The 15,047-nt window shown below is 35.8% G+C and overlaps 1 protein-coding gene across 8 annotated transcripts in view; it reads left to right on the forward strand.

Moving 5' to 3' along the window:
• ATRNL1 (attractin like 1) overlaps positions 1–15,047 on the forward strand; it is a 527,347-nt gene that overhangs the window by 56,146 nt on the left and 456,154 nt on the right. For all 8 annotated transcript variants that reach the window (XR_012587528.1, XR_012587529.1, XM_074591197.1 and 5 more), the window contains exons 6-7: positions 8,315–8,489; positions 8,971–9,058. Coding sequence is in view for 6 of the 8 variants with exons in the window: in XM_074591197.1 (XP_074447298.1) it covers positions 8,315–8,489; positions 8,971–9,058 (263 nt within the window). In the remaining 2 variants the exon portion in view is untranslated. The remainder of the gene's footprint in view (positions 1–8,314; positions 8,490–8,970; positions 9,059–15,047) is intronic.

The raw sequence follows: 15,047 nt of genomic DNA on the forward strand, positions 1-15,047 counted from the left end.
TAGGGAAAAATGAGACTTTATGTAAGGAGAAAAGTAAACAATGAAAGTATAAAAGGAGTGCTGTGATTACTGCAGTGTAAAATTCAGTATTTTGCCTTGCTCATTACTACGGCATTTCTTGCAACAGCGTCTTGAGTATGGCCAGAACTACTGTGTTAATGTGTGTCTATACTCGGATTATTCTGAAAGGATTACCTAGAGTTGAGTTCATTCTGACGGCTTCAGTGGAAGGCTTTGAGGTCATGCTCCCTTGTTTGGCCTGCCTTATCCCTTCAAGCTGAAGTTTAGCAAAGCTCTGTTTGTGTGGTGGGGGTTTATTGAAACTGCTGAAAAGGTTTGAGATGCGAGCTTGGGCAGTGGCAGCTGAAATGCAGCACTGGAAGGAGCCTGTGCCAAATGCCCAGATGTCTGAAATCTGAGGTTTTGGCCTGTTGTGCCTGGATGTTCTTCAACAGAAAGCATACAAGTAAGTATTTTCAGAGAAGAGGACCTGTGATGAAGCATTTGCATTGGACAAACCTGGTTTTGGAAGAAAAAAAAAAAAGAAAAAAATCAGAAGCAGGTATCCTCTAACTGTTCCGCCCTGTGATACTTCTCTCTTTGTCTAGATTTTACATTGCAGGTTTTCTCCTGGCCAAGTATCCATTCAGTCAGAAGAAACTGCAGTTTTACAGTCTGGGAGATGTCCTGTTGAATACACGTACATTAATACTATATATGCACGTAAAAAGACACACACAAGGAATCCTTTCCTCCCCCAGTTTTAAGTTAAAATCTAATTTCCGCACTCTGTATTTGCAAATTTCATTATGTGTATCATAGAAATTAGAGTAGTCTAAGGAAATTTTGCATATACAGAATTCATAGGAAGGAAATGGCTTAACGTGAATATTTATTATTTATTTAATATATACTGGAAACGTTCAATTTCGTGTCCAGACTGAAATTAATAATTTGTCGAGCATCCTTGAATGACTTTGTGGACTTTGTAAACAAAATATAGCTATCATAATGAGAAATCTAGTGTCTGAAAAGTCTATGTGGGAAAATTAAGTATCCTTATTGCAAAAGAATGAACATCACAGTTAAATGAAGAGCCAACTTCAGTTTTAAATACTTTTGTGGTGTCCGCTGACAATTAGTGAAAGCAGGTTTAGTAGAATTTATTGGATTCATTTCAATAAATGATTTGCTGCATTAAAGTAGTTGATAACGCTCTCTATGTGCAATTAGGCTGCGATTTAGGAAGGAAGTTCCCTACTATTTGTTAGTTTTAATGAAAATGTACTCCATTTAAAATAAATCAATGACCTTCTAAATATTTATTTAAAATGCATGCACATAACTGTAGCAAGGTAGAACCTGCAAGCGCTTGATTAAACTAAGGAACAAATGCAATACTATGTCCTGAACACAAGAAGGGGATAGATAGCGCTGATCTCCCTGATAAGGGAAGATACTAAATTTAGCTCGTTATCTGGAGTACCTTTTTTAACAATAGGAAGAAAGTGATTTAGGCAGGTCAAAACTTCTTAGCTTGATTTCAGCAGTGTAAAGTTGTAGACCGTAACTTGAGGAAAGAAATGATTTAACATATGGTGTAATTGAATAATGAAACAGTTGAAATGTGGATTTGTCAGTGTAGTTCATACTAAAATAATTTGTAAGAAAAATGACAAGAAAACGCAATATATTTTATCTGAACCTCAGCATTTGATGATAGGAAATTGTTGAAACGGAAGAAGTCAGGGAATACATAAGGGAACAGTAAGAGGAACACAGCGTGTTAATTGTGAAAAGTGAGTAGGTGGGCTGAACAAGTAACTTAGGATGGAAAGATACCACTACTACTTAAAGACTGATCTTGTTACATAATTTTTATAATCTACTCATAAGACTGCTAATGAAATCTGGTAATACAAAGGTGGGAGTTACTTTAAATATGGAGGACCACCAGAATACCCTGCAAAAAAGGGTTAGAGTAACGTGTGGGATGTAATTACTTCAGTATAAATTGTAAATTCATACATTTAGGAACTAGGAGTATTAAGAATTTGTTTTTTAATCTTGGATTGAAGTGTGGAAGGTGACATAGGAGAAAACTTGCTTGTCTATCTCAATTAGAATATGAACAAACTCATATTCTTAATTTTATATACTGTATGAACTATAGGCTGTAAAGTGTCAAGTGCACTGGTAGGATGATAAGTTACAGAATGTACAGTTAAATACGTGAAAACATTAGTACTATATTTCATTTTTGTTACTACTTTTATGAATGCAAACTGAAACAGGCTCATAGGGAAAACCATTAGGGTGCTCAGAACTATGAAAGATACTAACAGTGTGGTTTGTTGAAACTGGTAAAGTGAAGGCTGGGAGGGAATAGCATTGCTGTTTATAACCATTTGTGGGGTGTATCCATGGACCAGCTCTTTAAGTCCAGAGATACCAACACTGGTAGAAGGAAAACAGGGGTAAATTGGCCATCGGTACATCTAGTTTGAAATTTGGAAGCAGCCTTTTGACTACTAGAGCTGTGAAGTCTTCTACAAGTTGTTAGCATAGATATTAGAGCTGGCATTAGCATGGAGCCTCAGAATCTCTAATCTAGTGGGTACTGTCAGCTACTGCGAATCTGAAAAGTCCCCGTTTCTTTTGGTAAAAAGCAAAACATTTTTTTGTTTAATATTAAGGTGACAGATTTCATCCAGAGTCTACCAAAGAGTATACTTGTGCTCAGTCACGAAAGACTAGGAAGGCTTTCTGTTCAGTGTGCTTCCAGTAGAGACTGCTGTGGTATCAGGCCTTACTCTTCTATACCCGCCTAGCTGAGCTTGAGTTTGAGACCTGAAGTCAAACACTTAAAGGGCGCTGTTGAGCACTACGCACCAGTGGCAGGGAGTGCAGCCCGTTTGCCGTGCCTGCTGGCTGACCCTGCAGATTCCCCAAGGCCAGATTGCCCTGGGATGATCCCCTCTTCCTGGCTGAGGAAAGAAACGGGACTGAATAATAGCAAGCAGATGGCATTTCAAGAACTGCATCAGCTTGTGTGCGTTAAGATTTCTGACTATTTCATTCATGGAGGAGGCTGAGTCCTGGCACAGGTTGCTGCCGTGCTGCTTTAGCTGGAGACCTGTCCAGAATCTCTCTGCCTACCATTAAGTCTCATTAAGACTATTTGCAGGAGGGGGAAATCCCGTAGGGAAGTTGTGGACCTGTGCAGTGTCAGTGTAGGGGTACATGAATACACCTGCTATTAGAATGCCCATGAGCCATTCTTGAACAACACTGATCGTTTCGTTTATGTAGCAACTTTGTATTTTTATGTAGTTACTATCTCATCACTTTCCTTTAAGAAAGGTGATTTACTGCTTGGTAAAACTTCCAATAGAATTTTTATTGAAAGTATATTCAGATATATTCTCTTTTCTCAAAAATATTTTTCATAATCTCAAATTCATTATCATATGAAAACTATATTGGATACTTGAAAATAGTAATATTGGGTTTGTATTTGTGGTGGTTGAAAAATTATGTTAAAGCAATAATTCTCAACTCAAATGATCAGATATCAAACAAATACAGAATAAATTACAACAAAAACTTTATTTAAATGCTTCAATTAGATTGTATGAAAAACAGGACTGACATTTATATTCAACACATCAATACTTTTGGTTTTTTCCTGTGATCCCAAAGGAAAAGATTAGGGTTGAAGACAGTACATGATGTTTTCTCATTAGGTGGAAATTGATCTTATGACTCGAACTACTGGAACAGATTGTTACTTTGGCAGTTCATGAAACTCCTCAATAAATAGAAATTAGATTCCTTCTCTTGTGTTCTGTGGGTAAATTGCCTTTTTAAACCTATAGAATTTTTTCCTACCTTTGAGGATAATGTAATTGACTTCCAGTTCAGGTTTATAAAGTTGTTTGCTGTTTTTAAAGCTTTTTTTCCCCTTTATCCCACCCCTCCTGCCCCCCCGTGGATTGAGTGACACATTAGGAAGATAAGAAAGAAATCCAATTTTAAATAAATGGAAAAAAATCATATTTGCATAGAAAATAATAAAACATATTTTTCATTATCTTTGTCTGCAGCTGTAGTGCTCTCTGTTGCGCAGAAGGCATGTATTTAGTGAATGTGATGTTTCTGAAGAGAAAAAGCATTTATGCTGAAAGAATGGTGATATTTCATGGTATATGTATTTAAGTAGGAAAATCTGTAAATAATATTTCTAAGTCCTACATTTACCTTGCTTTAGCCACACAAAAGCATTTGCTCTTTAAATGATGTTTCAGTAGAAGTCAGTGTTATTCTATTGCTCTGGGTTTGTTCAACTATATATTCCATTTTTGTACTGATTGATACCTACTGTGATCATTCCATGCGTGTTTTCACTGAAGAGGCAGTCCTGGCCACACAGTCTTACTTGTGTTGGCACAACCATGCGTATGTGGGCAAGGTGAAACATATAAGGGAACACATCCAGAGTAAAAACTAGCCTGGTTTAGAATAAAAATAAGTTTTAACCTGGATGCATTCCCTTGTCTGGTTCATTGTGCAGCCATGTGAAAACTGGTACCAGTAGCAATGTGAGCTGGAGAGTAAGTCGTGAGGAGAGGCCAGGGGTTGCCTGTTCTGGTGGGAATGTCAACTGGTGTCACTTTAATGCATGTCTGTGTGTTGTGCACAGGGTATTAATGTGTTCTTTCATGAAACAAATGGAGGATCTGCTGGTTTCAAGCTCCCAAGTTCAGGTGTGTCTCCTCAAAATGTGCCCTTCCTCCATGCCAGAACAAGACCTGGGTACACGGTGTTTCTCCTGTCTCTCTTGCCTTTCCTGTCGGGCAGTGTAGAACAGCAATGAAGCACTAAGGTTGTAAAAAAGTTATCTGTGATATTCTTTCAAACACTAATCTGGTTAACAGTATTGTTAAGACTTTTGCATTCATAAATTTTTATACAATTTTTTTGCATCTCCTCATTTTTAATAGAGTCAATGTCACCTAAATGGATTTTGGATTTGCTGTATGAATTCTTGCAGCTCCCTGTCTCCCAGAAATGGAAATCTCGCATCAAGTGGCGTGCGAGTAGTTCGTGTGTTTTACTCATTGTTTGCCACTAGGGGACACTGTTGACCACTGCATTTCTGTGCAAGAGTGGTAGCTATAATAAAAAACATAAATGTGTTTTCTTTTTGTGTCTGGAGGCACCCTTTTCATAATTCTAAGCTCTTCCCTGATCAAAGAATACTTAATCAATTGTTTATTTTTAAGCACTTTTAGATTCAAATTAAGTGTTTCCTCCAGTGATTTACCAAATCAGAATCTTGCTGAGGTTACAATTCTGTTACAGTATCTATTATTAATGCTTAAGAAATAATATACTGAATTGTTCATGCTTTCATTAGACCTCATTCATATACCATTAATCTTTTCTGGGTAGAAGGTATAATGAACAATGGGAATTGAGTGTCTCCATCATTTAATGAATGGAAGGTAATTTTGATGCAAGTGGACATCATTCTTCTATAGAGTAGTAGGAAAAGCTGACAACTGGTTAGGTACAGATTAGATGCCTGGTTCTTGTGTATAAGAAGTAATTGTAACAAGTTTCCCAAAAAATGATAATACACACTGGAAAAATGTAATCTTCCCCCTGCCAAAGATCATATGTTTTAAAATTTTGAACTTGATGTAAATTACTTATTTAGTTTATTTAGTAAACTGCAGCAGCACTCTCTTCTAAGTGCTTGGCCAGTCTCTCCTTGACTCAGTGTAAACCTTTGCATCCAGAGCATCCTTTGTCAGGAGAGCATCCTTGCCAAGGAGATCTGATACTTTCTGCATGAAGAGCTACCTCCTCTTGTTTGTTTTGAACCTGGCTTCTTCAAGCTGCATTTGATAAATCTTGGCTCTTATATTCAGAGAGACTGTAGACTGTTCATATTTATACTTATTTTATACTTATTCATACTTATTTTATAGGCATTTATCATTCATTTCCAAATTTTCTTTTTTTTTCCAAATTTCCAAATTTTCTTTTTTTCTGAAAAGTGTTAGCCAGCTCAGTAGTTGCAATTACAGAAGCCATTCAATTCCTTTAAACATCCTTATTACTGCCCTGTAAACAGTCTCCTACTTTTTGAGTAGGGCACACAGTTTTCTGAGTGTTAGGCAAACTACTGATGTATACGGTGGGGTAACAGCGTTCCATATTCCTAACGTGGTTTGGCTTTTTTTGACATTGCCGAGTGTTGATGTGGTATCTTCATAAGTTATTCCAAGGTGAGACTTCGCTACTGACTAGTGGTGGTTAGTTAAGAGACCATCTTCTTTTTTTAGTCAATCTAAAACATAGCTTACTTAGTTTTAAATTTATCTATGTTGAATTTCATGTCTAATTTTATTGCTCGGTGACGTGGTCAGACAACAACTGGTTCTGTGTTTCTTCAAAGGCTAATCTTATTCTTTCTGCCCTCCGATAATTGCCTTTATCAGCAAACTTTCTTCACTGCTTGTCCCCTTTCAGGACCATTAATGTGAATGTTGAATACCTTGGGGACCAGCAGAAATTCACAGGTGAACTCCCTCCCTTCAAGAAGTGGCCGTTTACTCCTGTGTACTATATCTTACAGTCATTTATTTAGCCATACAAAGGCCTTCATTGTCTTGCTACAAAAGTCAAGTTTCCTTAAAAGTTGTTGGTGAGGAATTTAGTGAAAAGCCTTGTGAAAATCCATGTCGATGTATCAGGTGGATCACCCCATCTTGATTTCTTCGAAGAACTTTAAGAGGTTTGGAAGACAGGGCTTCTCTTTATGAAAGCTATACTGATTTTGAAGAGTAGGTGGCAATTATCTGTCTATTGACTAATTCTGTCCATTCTTATAGTTTCTACTGATTTATTTGGTAGAAACAGAAGCATAGCAGGCCAGTAGTTTTCCAGATCTTCCTTAGAACCTTTTTAAAAAGTCGATGTCACATGTGACGTTTGGGATGCAGACGATTTTGTTTGGTTTGTGTGTTTGCTTTTTAGTGGGTTTTTTCGTACGTGGGTTGTTTTTTTTTTTTGGTTTTGTTTTGTTTGTTTTTTAGCATGTTATCAGGGAGTTTCCAAAGAAGGTTATACCTAGTCTGACTTCAAGAGCTTTGGTTATTAGTAAAGTCCAGTAGCTTGAGGGAATGATTTATTCCAGTTAGGCGGGCTGAGAGGGACATAACATTGCTTATAGTATCAGCATCAAATTACAGAAAGAATTTAGCTGTCGTACAACATCTGTAGGCCATCACTAATGACAAAAATTTCAGTTTCATGATTGATAATGATTAAAGTGAAAGGCATTGGTGTCCTAAAAATTCAATGTTCCCCATCTAGAAATAAAGCCAGTAAATAATGATGGACAGTCGCTGACAAGAGGAAAATGGTGCATATACTGTCTTTTTCTTTTTGTTTTGTGTTTGTTTTTTAAGGAAATTTCTGAATATATTCAAGTTTTAAATAACAAGATTTTAAAGTTCTTCCAACACCTAGAGCATTAACTAATTATGTAAGAGATCACATTTTGGTTATTACAAAACAAATGAAAAATAAATATTTTTGCTGTACATGATATTAATATAATGGAAAAATCACGCATTTTGCTGACTTTTCCTTATTTAGTAAAAATTATTGTCTAAAATAAATTCCAAAATAATATATAGTTGTGAGGTTTGGTAGCTTCATAGTGATCTACAAAACTTTATAAAATTTAAATATTCAAATCTTTTTTTTATAAAGCACTTTACAGTGTATTTTACTTTTGAAAAACAATGCAGAATGGTACTGGCAAAAGGCAAATTTTGATTCCTGAGATTTAATATAGTGTAATCTATATTGTGACTTAATTTTAACAGTAGTATTATTTGCTTTGATATAATCTCATTCTGGTTAGTTCAAATACAGTATAGTTTCTCTCCAGAGGTAACATGCAGTGTATATTGTGCTACACGTTTTAGATCTATACAGCATCTAAAAATACGGTGCATTATGCCTTTCTTTCAATTTGTGACTCATAGAGTATGTTTTAGAAGAATGCAGAAATGGATCACTATTATTTGAGCTAGTCGAACATTTTCAATTTGATTGACATCCGTTGTTGTTATTTTTTTTCATTGAGCATCTGTTAAACGTAAAAGTGTATGCTGTATTTTATCAGAATGAGCAATCCTGATATCTGTAATTAAGCCTCCCCTGTTTCTGCTTTATTGGCTTTAACATTCCTGTCTAACAGATTGTACAAATTGCACATTTGTTTACAAAACAGGTCCAGATTGTTCTTTGAACGTCCCTTCCACGGAGTCTTACTGGATTCTACCAAACGTAAAGCCATTCAGCCCTTCTGTGGGTCGGGCTTCCCATAAGGCAGTCCTACACGGGAAATTTATGTGGGTGATTGGTGGATACACTTTTAACTACAGTTCGTTCCAAATGGTGTTGAAGTAAGTGATTTTTCCTTTGTCATATCCTATCTGGTGGGGCTTAGGGAAAACAGATCTTACCAGGGAGGTAGCCTCTCTCCTGCAATTTAACGGAAAGGTTTATATGTTTTTAGATTCTTTATTGATGGTCTTATTTTCTGCTTGTAATTTCCTTACGATTAAAAAAAGTGAAAGCATGGGTAACATCAAACTAAATGTGATACTAATATGTAATTTCTTCAGTTTTGTGCAAACCATTGTTACGCTTTGCTGCAAAACGCAGAAATATTTGTAGAGATAAAATAGTGGAAGAAATCCATGTGCTGATATTTTTCAGACAGTAGGTCTAGAATGTTATCTGCATTATTGAAGTTAATTTATAATTATAGGATACTTGTATTTAATGACTGATCAAGTCTACCAAACAGAAGGCAGTTTGAACATACAAAACCCTGTATTTCTCTGTAGGCAGAAGATGTTTACTTTTCTATTTTTCTTCTAGCTACAATTTGGAAAGCAGTATATGGAATGTAGTGCCTGTATCCAAAGGGCCACTGCAGAGATATGGACACACTCTTGCTTTATATCAGGTTTGGACTCTTCAGCTTCCTATTTAATTAATTTTCTTTGTGTGTGCTGTTAGTGGTCATAAAATGATTCATTGTGAACGTAGCTTTTTGAAAATAATTTGATTTCTAGTCCCTAAACATTTTGTATTGGTGTCTTCTTCAGTACTTAGATGTATTGCACAATTTTTGGAAAAAAGATTGTGCAATAGAGCTAAGTCACTTATTAGTTGACCATAAACCCTCAGAGCTAAACCTGGCAATAAAAGGGGGATAATATAATTCAAATTGCACTAAGGGAAGGTGAGCTGGGAGCCAAGCGCGACTCCACCGTGAGACACAAGGAGATAGAGCCAGAGACAGGACTGGAGTGAAGGCTACAAGGTATGCTTGAGGGGCCCATCCTGGAGTCAAGCTACCCACAGCGCAGGTCTAGGTCCATCCAGGAGGCAGGATCACAAGCAGTCAGGGACTGAGGGTCCACGACTGACCTCTGAGTGAGGCTGGTCAGGGTTATTAAGGCCTGTTAATGCCCTAAAGACCATGACAGTTAAAAACATGTTTTTATCTATGTGTCTATTACTACAGAACCAGAGCAGTATTAAAATACAGGCTGTTGTTCTATAGTATCATTTTGCTGTAAGTTCAAATAAATATGAACTACTTTTGGTTTTGCTTCTACTGGTATCATGTATTCTGCATGCTGCTTTATTGAAAGCACTTTTAAAGGCTTAACTCACTTAAAAAAAAAAGGAGAAAAAAAGATTCTTTGTATTGATAGAATATAGAGACAGAAATAATCTTGATTTTAAAAAAAATAATTGCCTTTTGTTAGTTCATTAATTTTTGGCTTGTGATAGTCAGGTCTCCAAATTACAAAGGACCAAAAGTGAATGCAGGCATAATTTAGCCTTGTACAGATGATGGCAAACGTGTTAACTGTGATACAAATTCTGTATTTCTCTATCACAAATTTTCAGTTGTTTGCATAAGATACTTCCAGTAGGGAAGAACAAAAAAGATTGTATCAAGTCTGACCAGAGGAACAGGTCTGGTAACACATCTTGAATAATGGGTAACAGCAAATGCCTAGGGAAGAATACAAGAAAAAAACGACAACAGCATGGAGAAGCTTCTTCAGAATACTGTCCTAGTCTGCAGCTGGGATTTTCTAAAATAAGACAGTATTTTTGTGGAAAGTTTATGAATCTATGTTTTTTTAATTTTTTTTTCCAAATTTTCAGACCACGTATTTATTTTAGCATTGATACCATCTTGTGCCTAAGAATTCCAGTGTATTTTGCGAAGAAGCACCACCTTTTGTGAAACTGGTAGTAGCTGGTTTAATTTTGATAATCCCTACTTTTTATACTATTTTCCACTTATTTTCTTGTACCACTCATGATTTTCTGTAAGTCTATCATATTCTCTGTCATTTCTTTTTCATACTGAAAATTCCTGGTGTTTTCAATAATCCTCTAGAAGGAAGCTATTTCATACCTTAGATAACATTGTGTCATTGCCCCTGCCTCTTCTAGTTGTGTTGTGTCCCTTCTGAGATAGGGGAAATTATCGTCTTTAGTGTATTGGTACCTCAGAGATTGATAGAATTAATGGTCTCATTTTTTCCTATGAATTTTTAGTGGTATTTTAGCTTTTTGAAAATCTGCTGTTGGCTTTTAACTGGTATTTTCACAGAACTATCAGTTTATAACCTCAAGATCTCATTCTAGTCAATTCAAAGGCCACCACCATATGTACATGCTTAAAATTATAGAATCATTTAGGTTGGGAAAGACCCCTGGGGTCATCGAGTCCAACCATCATCAAATTCTTTCTTACGCATATAATCACTTCATGCTTCTCTCTGTGAACATTTATTTACCCTTTTATTCGTACTTGTATTTCACACTCAGTATTATGAGATTCTTCTGCAATTCGTTGCTTTTGACCAGTTTCAGCTATTTTGAGTAACAGTGTTATCAAAAAACATTGTCATTTTTCCATTCATCCCTTTGAGAGATTGTTTTTCCATGTTGAACAAAAAAAAAATCCCAATTGTAGATCTCCGTGAGACACCACTAATGACCTCCATTCGTTTAAGAAGTGACCTTCCCCCCCGCCAAACTTTCCTTTATTGAATTATTTAGCCCTGTGTTATCTGCCTTGATTGTCCAAGAGCATCTTAGTTTCTTTAAGGTGTGAGGAACGTTACAAAGCATCTTTTGGAAATTCCAGGTAACTGTGTCAACCAGACCTTTGATTCCTTTAGGAAAATCCAATGATTTGCAAGATATTAACTACCTTTTTCAAAAGTTATTCTTTTTCTCAGTCTGTCTGTGTTCACTGTATTCTGTCCTTTCTGCCTGTTGCTTTTCTGTCTTCTGGTACTGACACATTTTTAAGGAGGGAGTTATACACTACGGACAGGGGTCAGCTGTTTTGTTCTTTAAGTCCTTCAGAACTTATCCTGGTGACTTGTTGCTGATTGGTTTGATTTTGTTTTTTTGTTTTTGTTTTTTTTAACTATAACCTTCTGTTATTAATTTCTGATATGGAAAAGTCTAGCATGAAGAACTTGCAGGGGAGAATTAACTTCAGTTTATTGCTATGGCTTTATGTTCTCAGAGTACTCCTTCAGACTGTCTGTTGGCACCACAAAATATCTAGTTGGCTGTGTTTCTAATGCATTTGAAAAATGATGTATTAGTACTTTACATATAATTTTGCAGGCAGCTCATTAAACTGTTTCATGGCTTGCCTTTATATGTCTCTGCTGGAGTTTTTTTTAACCTTTATTTTGAAGTATACTTTTTCTTCCAACAGTCTCGGTTATCCTCCTGTTCAGTTAAGCTTTATTTATTTTGTTATTTGTTGGGAAATTTTGGGTTTTTAAATGGGAAGCATTCATGTGATCTGAGGAGATGTCCTTAAAATATCTTCATATTTTCATTGAAGATTTTATCCTTTTAGTCGTACCGTTTAATTTCTTTTTACGATCAGTCTTCCTTTCATGTAGTGCTCCTTCTGAAGTTAAGCAGAAGTGTAGGTTTGGTTGGCTTTTTTGTTTTCTGTTTTTCGTCTTGTGGGTTTTTTTTGCCTCCCTGGCATCTGTTGGCCTTCCAGAGATGTTGTATGTGTACATGGCATGGTTAATATTGTAGAGGTGTTTTTCAGTAGTAATATGAACTAGATCCTGTGCATACCCCAACATCAACTCAAGAATTGCTTTTCTTCTCGTCAGTTTCGTGATTCATTATTAATGTATTATCTGTTCTTTGAAAGGTCAGACCTTTCTGACCGGTATCTTCAGTTATTACAGTTCTTGTAGAACGTGGGCCTTTTAGTTGTGAAACATTCAAGTAATGTATCATTTAGCCGTTCAGAATAAAGGCTTAAAATATCATTTAACCTTTTTATTTGACAGTGATTTTTCTTGAGATAGTGCAGACTAAAGGGTAACCATTTTAGAGATACTTTTACCAGAAAATATTAAATATAATAGACCTGTGTTAACTCCTTTTTCTTTTTGGATCTCAGTGAGGAAATGCAAGTCTTGTTAGTACTAATGAAAGCTACAAGCAAATATGTGGTGAAGAAGCTATTGCTCTTGTCAAAGACACGTGTTAATTAGTAGTTACAATTCACTAATAATGAACACAGCACCACTCATGTCAAATAATTAACTAATATATTGCTTGTACTAGTGATTATGTCGAATGTCAAAAATTACATGGTCCAAAAGGAGCTGATCATGTTAAGTTGAAGAAATTTCAGGTGGAAAAGAACATCGTTTTGCAATAAGTTCTTAAATCAACTTGTTAGGATAAACTTTGGATACTTTTCCTTTTAGATGCTCAGTCTCTTCAAAAATACACAAAAACAATTTAGTGTCAAGAGTAGTAGAACAGAATACCTAGAGATGGCAGCTTTGAGCTGTGTTTTAGCAGTGTCTAGTCATTGTGTAACATTTCCTTTATAGTTGAGAGAAAAAAATATCCACAGAGAAGAAATTAGATTAAGTTTTTTACTTGAGCTCCTGAGATTTCAAAGCCTAGCGCTAGACTGGAGTGAGAGCACAGAGCTAGTATTGCCTGATTGTGGTGCAAGGTAAATTGAAGCTATATAATTGACTGTGTGGAGAATGAAATAAGTTACTGTGCCCATTTCCCTCAGAAAGCTTCTTTAGTTAAAATTGAAGTACTGTACTTCTTTATTCTGAAGAAAAAAGGATCAGAAGACTCCCACTGATGTATAGTTATAGCAAGTGACTAAGACTTTTTATGCGTTTATAGAGGAGAGAGTATAAAAATGTTCTTGCTTCTAGATCAACTAAACTGTTCAATAGTATTACCTTCAGTGCCTCTTCAGACTGGTTAGTGGAAAGGTGCTACCTATCTCTGTTAACAATTGGTTCTCCTGTATGTCAGAGATTGTATATCGTTCCTGGCACCTCGATACTGAAAAATGTCAGCATACTTTGAAATAATTCATATAAGAAATAGGATTATAAAGAGACTAGAGGAAATGGGTTGTGAGGTTTTTAAAATAGGTACATATAGCTTTGCTAAACAGTGATTAGATAGGGAGTTAAACAGTATATTGAAAAATACTGGATCCCTGGAATAAAGGAGAAAGGAAGTTGCCTACAGCTGTGTGTGGTCACTGATGTGACCATATGGTGTATATGGTCACCGCGGGGAGTTTACTCGGTCGTGAGCTTGTGGTTGTATCCCAGATTGCAGCCTTGTAATTGAACTGTTACTGGTGGTCCCAGGACAGTGGGAGGATGACTGGGCACTGAGATTTGTTTCCTTTGAGATTTGGCAATAGGAATGAAGCAAACAGGCAGGCTGACGTAGTAGTAGTTGTAAAGATGTTTTCTGGTATACGGACCATTTTATACATAGTCAAATATAATTTGACTCATTTGAGTTTTATGAATGTTACTTCCAATTTTAAAGCTTTATTAAAAAAGGGTAATTGTTTTGATTCCTCTTCCAAATGAATTGGTATTGATGTTGAGTCTCTTCTGGTATTTTTTTATTAGTCTAATCAAAAGCTAGCATTAACAAAACGAAAAAGAGTAAAAACTTTTTCTGCTTTAATATGAGTGAGGCAAAATCTTTCACCTATTGGTTTATTGTTATTCTTTTAATGCCTGTGTGGTTTTGCTATTGTAGTATAATTTGGAACAGCAATAGGCATGTAAAAGTCTTTTCCAACTATTAATAATTATTAGCAGGTTGTACTACCAAGTTGCTTAGTTTTATTATTCGATGACTTTCAATTACATTTAATGCACAACTTGCTTTCTAATTGTGATTTGCAGACCTCAGAAGTATATGAGAACTAGGTAAGATAAGCTGTCGTACGCTTTTTGCATGTAGTCTAGATAAAAGCCTATTTGGAGTTCTTCTTCAATTAAGTGGACCTTACTTATCATGAGATTGGTTCCTGTATGTAAAAGTGCAACATTTTTCATTCGTTGTTTCAACATTATATTCCAGTTGGTTTGAAAGTTGAAGTCTAAGCATGATCAGTTTTTATGTCTAGCAGATCTCAGAGCAGATGCATACTTTTCTATGCAGTCTCTGTTACTTATTCCTTCCTTCTGATATGTTTAGTCCAAATATTAAATGTATAAAAGATCAGACTGAAACCTTTGCTAAAATTTGAGCTTATAACTCCAGCACTTTCGAAAGCTCTGTTCACATAGTTTTATTTGCATGCTTTTCTTCAGCCTAGTTTTCTGCCAAAAATAAGAGTGTTCACAGAAACAAGTAAATTTCAAAATTTTTTTTTTTTTTTTGCCAAAAGCACACTACATTATTTTGAATGGCACTGTGGTCCGTGAAAAGAAGTTAGGTCCTATGATGAATTAATAATGAATTAATACCTTTAACTATAGCCAGCAACAATGTGGAAAACTCTGGAAGTAATGAAGAAATAAAGTGATAGCACTCTTGATTAGGCTAACCTCCCGACATACAAATTGCTGCAGTATGTACTG

The sequence above is a fragment of the Larus michahellis genome, chromosome 6 (genome assembly GCF_964199755.1).
Source record: "Larus michahellis chromosome 6, bLarMic1.1, whole genome shotgun sequence".
Lineage (NCBI taxonomy): Eukaryota > Metazoa > Chordata > Aves > Charadriiformes > Laridae > Larus > Larus michahellis.